Source organism: Cotesia glomerata, linkage group LG5, assembly GCF_020080835.1.
Source record: "Cotesia glomerata isolate CgM1 linkage group LG5, MPM_Cglom_v2.3, whole genome shotgun sequence".
Taxonomy (NCBI): Eukaryota; Metazoa; Arthropoda; class Insecta; order Hymenoptera; family Braconidae; genus Cotesia; species Cotesia glomerata.
The window spans coordinates 1,949,789-1,962,401 of NC_058162.1; the positions used below are offsets into that span (position 1 = coordinate 1,949,789).

The 12,613-nt window shown below is 27.2% G+C and overlaps 2 protein-coding genes and 2 non-coding genes across 8 annotated transcripts in view; 2 read left to right on the forward strand and 2 right to left on the reverse strand.

The window, feature by feature from the left end:
• Positions 1-11,664, reverse strand: part of LOC123264554 (serine/threonine-protein kinase S6KL) — a 36,514-nt gene extending 24,850 nt beyond the window's left edge. The window contains exons 1-8 of one of the 3 annotated variants that reach the window (XM_044727854.1): positions 11,641-11,664; positions 11,126-11,187; positions 10,965-11,059; positions 10,020-10,287; positions 8,979-9,063; positions 8,791-8,898; positions 8,544-8,702; positions 8,354-8,442 (exon numbers count right to left, since the gene is read on the reverse strand). In XM_044727854.1, coding sequence (XP_044583789.1) covers positions 8,354-8,442; positions 8,544-8,702; positions 8,791-8,898; positions 8,979-9,063; positions 10,020-10,287; positions 10,965-11,059; positions 11,126-11,182 — 861 coding nt within the window. In that variant the 5' untranslated portion in view covers positions 11,183-11,187; positions 11,641-11,664. The other 2 variants (XM_044727852.1, XM_044727851.1) reach the window with 2 other exon arrangements.
• Positions 659-5,821, forward strand: LOC123264552 (enolase-phosphatase E1). 3 transcript variants are annotated; one of them, XM_044727849.1, is made up of 4 exons: positions 660-865; positions 2,056-2,527; positions 3,789-4,321; positions 4,412-5,821. In XM_044727849.1, exons 2-4 carry the CDS (start codon positions 2,069-2,071, stop codon positions 4,863-4,865), a joined length of 1,446 nt encoding a protein of 481 aa, XP_044583784.1. In that variant the 5' UTR covers positions 660-865; positions 2,056-2,068; the 3' UTR covers positions 4,866-5,821. The 3 variants fall into 3 exon arrangements, with proteins under 3 accessions (XP_044583783.1, XP_044583784.1, XP_044583785.1); XM_044727850.1 differs by having other exon boundaries at positions 3,789-4,318; positions 4,424-5,821; XM_044727848.1 differs by having other exon boundaries at positions 659-865; positions 3,789-5,821.
• On the forward strand, positions 6,534-6,607 carry Trnan-guu. Its single transcript has one exon. It is a non-coding gene; the product is annotated as a tRNA-Asn (tRNA).
• On the reverse strand, positions 7,741-7,812 carry Trnaw-cca. Its single transcript has one exon. It is a non-coding gene; the product is annotated as a tRNA-Trp (tRNA).
• Positions 11,665-12,613: the final 949 nt, after the last annotated feature.

Sequence of the window (12,613 nt, forward strand, 5' to 3'; positions counted from 1 at the left end):
AATTTTTTTATAATTTTTTTTTTTTAATTTAATTCTTTAATTACTTACATTTTTTTTTTTTTAATTTCTTAAATTTATCTTCTTTTTGCAGAAGCTATGTATTGTATAAAATCATTAATTCTAAACACTCTATACATAAAAATGTAACATATTGTTGTAAATTGCTGAGGGCGTTTCTTTACAAATAAATAAATAAAATAAATAAGTAAAATAAATAAATCTGTAAAAAAAAGATAGATTTAAGAGAAAAATTTTTAGTAATTAATAATTGATAGTTAACAAATATTATTTTTTAGTGGTACCAAGACGCAGAAGAAATAAGGGTATTTTTTTTGGTAATAAGAAGACATCTGAAGATGATAAGAGATCATATGAGGACGATAAAAGGACTGAGGCGATAAATCTGATGGAAAATTTTCAAAATAAAAAATAGGGATTGAAAGAAGATAGAATATAGGTAAGAAAGATCTTGAAGAGTCTTATTATTTATAAAGAGAAAAGAGGGAGAAGTTTCTGCTGATGGCTGGTGGCTGGTCCCCTGAAGCAGATGTAGGAGTAAAGGGAGGAGCGGGAGGAAGCGTTCGGGGTCCCTCGGTACGACCCGAAGAGTTGTTGGGTAGCTACAGACCGGGGTATATAAACCGCGGATCGTCGATTCTGTCTCGACACACGACCCAATCTTCCTCACGATCGCCTGCTACGGTTCCTCCGTTGAATTTATATATATATATATAATATATATAAATATATATATGTAAATAAATATAAGATTTTATACGCGAACGTTAATTTGGTTTTATATATTTTATCCAGTTTGGAGATTAAGGAGTTTCGTGATTAAGGATCAATTTAACTAGAATTCAAAGTGAGTATTAATTTTGATTAATTTTTTAAAAAAATTTATCTGATTTTATTTAAATATTTTGTGATAAAATAAAAGACCCAGTTATTGACACTGGCCTAGTTATTGACACTTGCAATTTTATTTTAATTAAAAAGAAAAAAATCAACTTTAATAAATTAATAAATATTTTTTTAATAAATTAAATATTTTTTAAATAAATTAATAAATATTTTTTAAATAAATTAATAAGTATTTTTAAATTATAAATTAAAAAAAATTAATTTTTTGAGAACATTCAATTGTTTTTAATTAAAATAAAATTGCAAGTGTCAAATAACTAGTCCAGTGTCAATAACTGAGTCTTTAATTTCAATAATTAATAATTAAAAATAATAATTGAATAAATTGCAAGTGAATTTAAGTAACTCCTTATAAAGAGATGAAAAAAAAGGGTTTCGTAACGTAACAAGGATCTCGGAAATTTAGCAATAACTTGCTCTCTTGTTATTATCATAAAATAATGCAACAACTTTTGCCGTAATTGTTATTATTGTCACAATAACTCATCAAAATTAATAAGCTATTTAACAAATATTAAAATTAATCCACTAATTTTTTAAAACCGCAAAATATTATGAAATTATTAAAAATATTTTTTTAAAAATAATTTTACTCTTTTTGTTGGTTGTTATTACATCTGATACAGTTGATGAAGTAATAGCGGGGTTTAACATAATCAATGGCATTTCCTTTTATCACGCTTGGTGTTATAAATTACTATCTCCGTTTTATTTTATTAACTCAAAAATTATTTAATATTTAACTTTTTTTTTTTTTTTTAAGCAAATTTATTTTATTTTATTTAATTTATAAATAAAAAATCTAAATTATATTTGACTAATAATTTGACAGCTTAGAGTGTTAAAATGAATGTCGCATCCTGTCATTAACTCGATAGAACTCGACGTTAAAAGCATTCAGTTCAATGTCACTTATCCTCGTCAACGACCCCTTATAGAAGATATATTTAATAAAACTCTCTAATCCCTTGTCTCGTGCCTAGTGTCCGTTAGTAACATCAATCATTTCAATCTAAAATTTTCATTTGAATATTACTGCTAACAAAAAACTTTTATTAATTGTTTTTAATTAAATTAAATGATTATATTTTGTTTTTTATTTTTTTTTTTTTTTTTTTTTTTTTTTCTTAGACAAGAAGACAAAATGAAGGTTATATTGGCAGCATTAGTATGCGCTTTGGCAGTAAAAACTGTGATGGTGATGCCGGTAGCGGAACCGGGAGAGCCGCTTCCAGTGGTGCCGTTGGAGAAGAGTTCCGCCCAACACGTGCTCAGGCGAGAGACTGTCGAAACTGCACCAGCACCTACTCCTAGCGAGCACAAGGAAAACGAGACCCCGGAGGCTCACAAGGCTCATGAACACCAGCATCAGCAAGCCAGACTCGCTGATAAGCCTGAAGAAATCCCCGAGAAACTGGAGAAGAAAGAAGAAAAGAAGGAGGAGGCTAAACCTGCTGAGGAGAAGAAGGAAATTATCCTTGATGAGAAGAAAGAGCTACCAGAGAAAGAAGAAAAATTGAAATCTGTTGTTGCGGAGACTGTTTCTGAGATTATTGCTCCCGTTGAAGCTCCTATTGCTGCTCCAGCACCAGTTGAATCAAAAGTAGGTTTTTATTGATATTGTTTTATGAATTTTTGTGCATTTGAAAGATTTTTGCCTTGATTTTAGAATAATTAATTTAATTTTTTATATTAAAAAGGAAATATTGGTTTTAGAAAAATTTTTAAACAAAAGTTGTGAAAATTTGATAAAAAAAAAAAAAAATGGCTCTTGTAATTTTTTCTTAGGACTAATCAGAAAGCCGTATACTAATAGAAGGATTTCTTAGTATTTAAAAAATATTTCTTAAATACTAATAAAAATTTTTTTTATTTTTTTGAAATATAAAGAAATAAATATAAATATAAAGATATTTTTTTTTAATATAAAGAAATCTTCTTAAATATTAAGAAATCCTTTTATCAGTGTAATTTTAAAATAATGATTTTAATAATTAGTAAAAATTTGAATTATTAATTTTGAATCTTAATTTTGAAATTACAGTGAAAATATTGCACCAATAGAAGGATTTATTTATAAAAAATATTTGTTAATATTTAACAAATCATTTATTAGAGACTATTTTTCAGTCAATAAATATTTCTTAGTATTTAAAAAGATTTATTAATATTTAATAAATGAATATCAGATTTATTAAATACAAACAAATCATTTTAAATATTAAGAAATATTTTTTTAATAATAAAAAGTGATCTCTAATAAATGATTTGTTAACTATTAACAAAAATTTTTTGATACATAAAAAAAAATGTTCTTAAATCAAGTATATAATTTTGAAGAACTTAATATTCTTGATTTAAGGAAATTTTACTTGATTCAAGAATTTTTCATCTTGATTCGACAATTACCCTCTTCAAAATTATATTCTTGGTTCAAGAATTTTTCTTTTGAATCAAGTTAATTTTTTTTCAGTGTATAAATAAATCCTTCTATCAGTGTGGTTGTATAAAAAAATCATAAGACACATTTTGTTAAAAATTAAATTTCTTACTTTTGTTTCAAACTTTTTTCTAAGTCCAAATTTTCGCCTCAATATTGAAAATTCAATCATTTATTATTATGAATATTTCAGTAAAAATTTGAATTATTCATTATGAATCTTAATTTTAACATTACAGTGAAAATATTTGTTGTATAAAAAAATAAGTCATTTTTTGTTAAAAATTAAATTTTCCTACTTTTTTTTCTGTCCAATATTTTCGCCTTAATATCAAAATAAAAACCATTTATTTAAGGCAAAAATTTTGGTCTTTTTTATATAATTAATTAATTGAATAGAGAATAATTAATTGTTTTATTCCAGCCGGAAGCGATTGTACCAGTCGGAAAAAGCGCCCCGCAAGAAGAATCCGTGGAACCAAAGACTGAAGAAAAGCCAGCAGAGGCCCAGAGCCCAGTAGCCAGTGAAACAGTAGCTGCACCAGCTGTAAAATCCGCGGAAGTAATCCCCGAGCCGTTGACCCCCGTTAAAGCTGAGCCCGCTAAAGAGCCAGCCGTGGAGCCAGTTGTCGCTGAGGAGGAGAAGAAAGAGGAAAAGAAAGAATCTAAGAAAGAAGCTAAAGCCGACGACAAAACTGACCGCGTAACTCGCGGAACCGAGGATGCTTCACCAGCTGCTGCTGCTCCTGCTCCTGCTGCTCCAGCGGCACCCACACCCGCTTTGGAAGTCGCAGCTGCTTCTGACGAGCCTGAGAAGAAATCCGAGGAGAAGAAAGGGGAGCCTGCTCATGAGACTTTAGACAAGAAAGTAGAAGCTGTCGAGGCTGCCAAAGAAGAAAAGAAGCCAGAGGAAATCAAAGAAGAGCCCAGTGTGAAGGCTTTGGAACCTGTTGCTGAATTTGCTTCAGATTCTGGTTCTGCTTCTGGTGCTCTTTCTGGTTCTACTTCTGGTTCTACTTCTGGTGCTGCTTCTGGTGCTGCTTCTGGTGCTGCTTCTGGTGCTGCTTCTGGTGCTGTTTCTGGTGCTGTTTCTGGTGCTGCACCAAAAACTATCGAAGCTGAGAAGGAAAAGGAACAAGTTAGTGACATTAAAGCCGCTGAACCAGTCAGTCAAGGAAAAAGTGCACCTGTTGCTGCTGAACCAGCTATTGCAGAACAGCCCCAAGCTTCTGAACCTGCAGCTGTTGCCGAATCGACGCAACCCAAACCAGTGCCTATTGCTGAGACGATAATTGCTAAATCTGGAGCCATCGAGGCTGCCAAAGAGACCATCGAAGCTGTAAAAGCCGAGAATTCTTCAGAGGAAAAGTCCAGCGAGGAAGACAAGTCCAGCGAGGAAGAAAAGAAAGAAAAGCCTGCGGAAATCAAGCCTGTTGAAGCTAAGAAATTGGACTCAAAGCCTGAGGAGCTCCCGAAACCTCAGGAGTTGAAGGAAAATTGAGTTGATCAGTTCCAAAGTTCGAGGAAGATCAGGCGCTTTCTGGTCTGCATTCACTGACCCATCTTTTTTAAAACTCTATAAAATGAAGAAATTAAAAACTTGAGAGAGAGACGCGAACGAACGAGCGAAAGACAAAAGAATGGGCTAGAATAATCGAATTAGTATGCTTGAACGATTTTGAATGTATGTTAAAATGGTTGAATGATGATATAAGAATAATCGAAATAACGACGGCTGTTGGATTAAGGAGAGAGATGGTGAGAGGGACCAAAATACGATGGATTTTATATGTAATAATATTATCGAAGACAAGAGTTGTCCTCACGGTCCCTAGCGCGCTGCGACCTCGAAGAGACATTATTTTTTTTTTAATTTAATTAATAATTATTTAAGAAAAAAGATTCTCTCTTAATTCGAGCTCGAACCGCTCGGGACTCCGTGATAATATTTCGTCGCTTTGAACAATTATCGATTGGTGTTCACCGCGACGATCAGCTCTCCTTACAATTATTATTACTATTATTATTATATTTTTTTAATCATCTCACCTTTTATCGTTAACTCACTCGCTCGCTCACTCACTCACCAATTTATTAATTACATTAATAACTCTCTCCATTTATATATTACATACCACCCTTAATCCATATTGTCCATTTGCCCTCATTAAATTCCGAGTCCATTTGTTTTTTTGTTACTCTCCTTTATTTTATTATTTTTTTTGTCCCCATGCACATTCAGAATTTTATTCTCTCCTTACATTTCCCTAGCTTACGTGTCATTATTTTTATTATTATTATTATTTTTATTTTTATTATTAATTATTAATTATTGATATGATTTTTATTATTAATACGTTTAGTGACGGTACCAATAATATTATAAAATTATTATCGATTTGTATTATTGATATCAACATCGTTACTACAATAATAATTTTCAATTATTATTTAAAATGTTTATTTTTATTTCATTCCTTTTAATTTTAAATCCTATCCTAAACTCTGAATTTTTATTATTTTAAATAAAAATTTATAAAACTTTTTTTTTTATTATTTATTTTCGTCAGAAAATTTATGGATATTATTTTAGCTATAATAATTTTATTAAATTAAAAATTTGTGCAAGTTAACTTAATAAAAAAAAAAAGATTTATAATTAAATAAAATAAAAAAATTAAAATTAATTAAATAAAAAATTTTTTGGTTTAAAATTTAGCAAAAATTATAAAATAGATAATTCTTAAATAATAAATTAAAAAAAAAAAAGTTTCATAATTAAAAAGGTAATTAATACTCAAATGCGACTTCTAGGTTTATATTGTACAAAATATGTACATAACACAATATAAGAGAATGTAAAGTTAATTATCATGCAAAATCTAACAACATTAGTTGTAAATACGCATGAGAAAAAATTTTTTAAGCATTCTAATTATTTGCGGCATATATGACACGTGTTATGTGTAAATTTCTCAATATTCTTTACACCATGGGATACTTGCAATCGTTTCTATTAATCAGACAACCAGAAAAGCAACGAGTTCCAAGGGGCCAAAGGGGAGATTCTAAAATGTCATTGCATTTTGCAATGCTTAAATACTTGAGCAAGTTTAGAATTGTAGAAAATTGTAGAATATCTTGTAGTAAAAAGAGCGTTCTCTCATCTGCTTCCGTGGCGCAATTGGCTAGCGCGTTCGGCTGTTAACCGAAAGGTTGGTGGTTCGAGCCCACCCGGGAGCGATTTTTTTGTTTTTAAAATTTCTATTTTTCAATTTAACTTAAATTTTATTGACTATTTATTATTGAATTGGAAAAAATTTTTAATTTTCTTAGCGAGAAGTTAAAAATTTTTTTTTCAAAGCAAAGTTTTAACTACAAATCTTTAAAATAGAAATTAAAAATTTTATTTGTAAAGACTTTGTTGGATTTTCTTTTCTAAAACTTTTAGTTTTATATTTTAGATATTTTGTTCTTAGAAATATTTATTTTAGAAAAAGAGTATTTTATTTTATTAGTTTTTAAATATAAAAAACACATTTAAGGCATATTTGTGCAGCTAGAATAAGAAAGCTTGTAAAGGCTTCATTTTATGACCTTAGGTACGTGAGTTGTACAAAGGACTCAACTCGGTATTTTGCAATGCACAGTAAAATTCAATACTATGGCTTTAGTTAAGAAGAAAAACACGTGTTTTACTAAGGACAATACAGAGGGTTAGACCTCACAATAAAAAATTTTTATGACCAATAAAAATTACTTTCTTCAAAAAAATAATTTTACAATAAATCTTCGATAACTTCATAATAACTATTAACAATGTGCCATTTACTTATTTCTGAGTATTCTCCATGTTAAGCATAAAAAATTTTGTTTTTCATTTTTTCTTTTTATACGTATTGCAAACTCAACTAATTACAATAATATTTAAATAAATTAATACGATTGGCGTTTGTACCTAATAAATAAATGAATAAATAAATAAATAAATAAAATAGTGTTAACATTATAGTTAATCTGCGACTAAACTCTGTTAAGTAACGATACTTCTCTCAATACGATTACTTTAAAATAAAGATTCTATTTGAATTACTCTATATATTTGAATAATATTGAATTTTCTCATTATATATTATCAATTCTATCAATAACTTCCTACAAACTTTTTATTGATAAATAAAAGTTACTCAATTTCTTGTTATTTCTTTAAAATTGATTTTATTTTAAAAATTCAAGTTAGTAGATCTATTGATATTTATTTTTATGTTTCTAATAAAGTTTCGATTTTTTCTCTCGATTGATAGATATTTAAATAAACTTTTGATACCCAAAGATAAATAAATAAAAATGTAAAATAAAAAAAAAAAAAAAATTTTTGACCCCGACGTGATTTGAACACGCAACCTTCTGATCTGGAGTCAGACGCGCTACCGTTGCGCCACGGAGTCCCATGATATATCGTAGCTACTAATTTAACATAGTAGTTAGGCTTTTCAAGCGTATATTTACCGCGAAATATTCAAATTGTAAAAACTGTATCAGTTAAATAAATAAAGAAATTTATAAATTACACAATATTTCTATGTAAATATTTAAAAAATTTTAAGAATTGAAATAATAAATTAACTTAGTAATACTAAAGTTAGCCGACGATTCTAGTTTTTTTTTTTTTTTTTTTTTTTTTCATTCATTAAATTAGAACAAAAAAATATTTTTTAAAAATTGCATTTAAAGTTTTTCAACTTTTTTACAAATGAAAATTTTTTTTCATTTTTTTGTAATAATTTTTTCCATAAAAAAAATTATAAAAATTTTTAGATGTCAGCTAACTTAATTTTCATAATAAATTATGATATTTTGCACTTCTATGATTTAAAAAAAAAATTATTAAAGTTAAAAAATTATTTTCTAATATATTAATAAATATAAAAGTAATAATTCGAGTATTTTAATAAATAGTAATTAATTTAATTAATAAAATTGACTAACCTTGTTTGTAAGAAGAACACAGGTAAGAACTCCCAAAGCCCACCAATCGACTTCATGACCATAATACTCTCTACGTACAATTTCAGGAGCTTTTTAATTAAATAAAAAATAAATTTATTAATAAAATACATTTTTTGATTCAGTAAAAAAAAAAAAAAAAAAAAAAAACACAAATTGTGTAAATATTTACCCATATATTCTTGAGTACCGCAAAAAGTATTTGTACGATGTAAAGGCCGTAACCATTTAGCTAAGCCAAAATCAATTAGTACCGCATGTCCTTCATTATCTAATAACACATTTGTAGCTTTTAAATCTCTGTGAACAATGCCAGCATTGTGAAGAAAATCTATTGAATATAATTCAAAAAATATAATAATTAATTATTATTATTAATAATAAAATATTTAATTAAATTGTAAATTTTAAAATTTTACCTATAGCTAGTGCTAACTCAGCAACATAAATTCTAACAACTTCTTCTGGTAATGTCTTGTACTCACGAATTAAATAATAAAGTTCACCACAATTGATAAATTCTGTCACTGTAATAATAATTTTACATTATTTATTTGTAATTATTTTATTATAAATTGTAAAAAAATTATTTTTTAAAAATAATTACACATATATAAAGTTTTTCTGCCTTGCCAGTGATGACAAGAACGGACGATGAATGGATGACTACTGACAGCTTTTTGAATCGCCACCTAAAATAAAAAAATTTATTTATCTAACGAATATCAATAAGAAGTACCAAAAAACATCTATTGATCAAACCAGAACACAAATTAATGCAATAATCTCTTCTTTTAATTCTGCTTGCAATTATACCTTAGGATTTCAAAATTTTTATTTTATCTGTTCCTTCACCATCATACAGAGTGTCCCAGAAGTAACGGACGCTATTGTAGCATCTGATAAACAAAATAATTCTGAGACGAAAAGTCCTTAGCCATTTTTTAATCAGACGCATAGATAATTAATTATTAATTAAGATAACGTCCCTTTATGCGTTAGAAAGAGAGCACTAGTGTCAAGTCAAGTGCGTTCCAACGAAGATGCTTGCACGTGTGAATGTGTAAGTAAATATGTGTGACTACGTTAGCTATACTAGAAACTAGTTAGTCATACAGTTAGTTGTGTCTTTGTTTGGCACATATTTTACCGGACACTGGCGCTCTCTCTCTAATAAATAAAGAGACGTTATTTTTAATTAATAATTAATTATCTATGCGGTTAATTGAAAAATGGCTAAGGACTCTTCGTTTCAGAATTATTTTTTTCATCAGATGCTACAATGGCGTCCGTGACTTTTGGAACACCCTGTATAACGAAATAACACTTGATTAAATTTATTTGATAAATTTAATATTGTATAATTGAGGAGTTAAATTTCAAAAGGGTATCTTTTCATTTTTGATTAATCGAGACAAAAATCTGGTTATCTTCAATTACAAATATTAGTATTGAACTTTTTTTAATTTAGCTATAAAGTGCTATCGGTTATGAAGCTACAATTCGATTTTCAAAATTTTAAAAATATGAAAAGGTTCAAAAGACCCTTTTGAAAATCAGCTCTTCAATTTATATCTTTATGTATATTGCCGCTTGGCATTAAATAATTAAATAAATAAACATAAAAAAAAATGTTATTTTACTTTACCTCTTCTTTAACTTGCTCAATTGCATTTTCTTCGATAATTCTTGACTTGCTGATTACTTTTAAAGCGTAAACATTTCCAGATACCTTATCCTCGACTTTATATACTCGTCCGTAAGCGCCTTTAGCGATAAATTTAATGAAATTATATTCATTATTAATTGGTTGTTCTCGAACTTTGAATTCTGGTAGAAAAATAGCTTCGAATTTCGGTACAGGCCACGCTGTTTTTGATGAGTTCAATGGATCATTCAATGTTCCTTCAGTCCATCTATTAATAAATTAATTATTTATTAATTGACATTGAAAATTACTTAATTAAAATATAAAAATTTTTCTAAGTTTTTAACAAAACTTTCACACTGAAGAAAAGTCTACTTAAATATTAAATCTCTTAATTAAAAAATACTACTATCCAAAATAAAGTAATTAAAAAAATCTTTATAATCAATCACCTTGCTACGCCTCTAAATTTTAGGGAAACTTTTATTGTAAATGCTTTAACTAAATATTATTAACATTGTAAATCTCTGTATGCTGAAAGACCACTAAATACTCGTGCAAAACTTATACCTTTACCTAAAATTAATAAGTCTATCAGCACAAAAAATGCTCTGTATGTAGCAATTAAATATTACAATTTACTTCCTAATGAAATGAAAGTGTTAAATTGCTCTATGTCAACACTATGTAAGAAACTTAGGGCCTCGTTAAAATCTAATAATGTTTAGGCATATAAATAATTGAAAAACTGCAATTATTGAAATTGTTAAAATTTGATATAATAATGTACTTATTACTTTGTACTTAAATAATTTATTTTTTATATTCAATATGTTGTAATTATGTTTAAATATGTATCCCTTCTGGTTCTATGTACAGGTGTGCACCACCTCTATAGAATCACTACCAGAAGTAAAATGATAAATAAATAAATAAAATACTAACGTTCGTCTAGAAATTCGTGACCATGGCCTACATTCTTCGTAAACAGATTGTGATTGTCCCGTACAACTTCCACTGATGATACTACTCAAGCTACACTAAAAAATTAAAAAAAATTTATTTGAATTAAATTTATTTTTTTTTTATTTAAAATTAAAAATTACCTGACTATTATATTTGCGTCGAGAATAATGATCTATTTTATGATTGCTGTTTCCCATTCAATCTGAAAAAACATAAAAAATTAATATAAAATCAATAAATAAATAAACAATCAACAAGTAAAAACTAACCTATAATTTTTATTTATCTAAATAAATTACGAATGACAACTCTATAATTATTTATAATACTGCTCATCAATTGACAACTAATTAGCATGTTATTTGTTAATTAATTTCAAATATTATTTAGTGTCACGCAATAATAAAATAAATAATATTTACAATAATAAACAAATGACTGATTGTGCAAGTCATCACAATTTAATTATTTATTGATAGTTAAATTGCAATATAATTATTAATCAACAATTAGCACATGACAGGTACAAAATATGCGTGTAAACAAATACTTTGTTAGTATAATGTATATTTATTACGCACTTTATGTGTATGTATGAAAAATAATGCAAGAGACAATTAGGAAATAAAAGTTTAGTTGATAACTTATTACTTACTGATAAAGTAGTCGTCATTAATTATTGTCTATCCGTATTTTGATGAGACTGAAGTGAAGTTGACTGACATTAGAAATTTCTTTAGAATTTTAAAACAACAAAAAAAATTTCACACTTGAAAATTAAAAACAAAATTATTTATGAAAATTTTTAGAAGCATTTTATTATTTGATATAAAATTAAAAAAAAAATGACAGCTGTTAGCTAACTTCAGTATGATTTGTTTTTTGAATATTGAAAATAAGAAAAAAAATATTTTAATGAATAAAATAAATTATTTATGCAATTTTTAGAATTTTTAGAATTTTTTTTTATTGAAGAAATCGTTACAAAAAAATTAAAAAAAAAAATTAATTTGTAAAAAATTAAAAAAACTACACATGCAATTTTTTAATTGTAATTTAATAAATGAAAAATACAAAAACAAATTAAAAATGTCGGCTAACTTTAGAATTATTTGAAAAAATTATTAAAAAAAAAAATTAATTTGTAAAAAATTTAAGAAACTACTCGTGCAATTTTTTAAAAATATTTTGTAGTTATAATTTTTAATAAATGAAAAAAATAACAAAAAATTAAAAACGTCGGCTAATATAATAAAAAGTAAAAGTAAAATGAATCGATATTTGACTTCGAGTTATCGATTATCAATTCAAGTATGACTACGTTCACTCTCCTTTTAGTTTTCACTAGGGATGGGCGATGTTAGCAAAAAAAATCGACATCGGACTATCGATTTTCGAAATTTTTCACCATCGAACCATCGATGATTTGACAAAAACATCGATTGTAGACATCGATGTTGAAAATGCGCGTGAAAATTCGAAAAAATTATGCTTATAACCAAATTTGGCGTAAAAAGAAATAATTTTTAATTATTTTAATTATTATTGCCCGTACACCCTCAAAATTTTGACTAAAATCCAAAAAACCCTAAATAAGGCAAAAAATTGCGAAAAACTGCAGCCACAGC

Excerpts from the sequence above, each read along its gene's own strand:
- LOC123264552 (XM_044727848.1), top strand. The coding sequence starts at position 2,069 with ATGAAGGTTATATTGGCAGCATTAGTATGCGCTTTGGCAGTAAAAACT. Across the intron at positions 2,528-3,788 it reads CAGCACCAGTTGAATCAAAA|CCGGAAGCGATTGTACCAGT; the intron begins GTAGGTTTTTAT and ends GTTTTATTCCAG.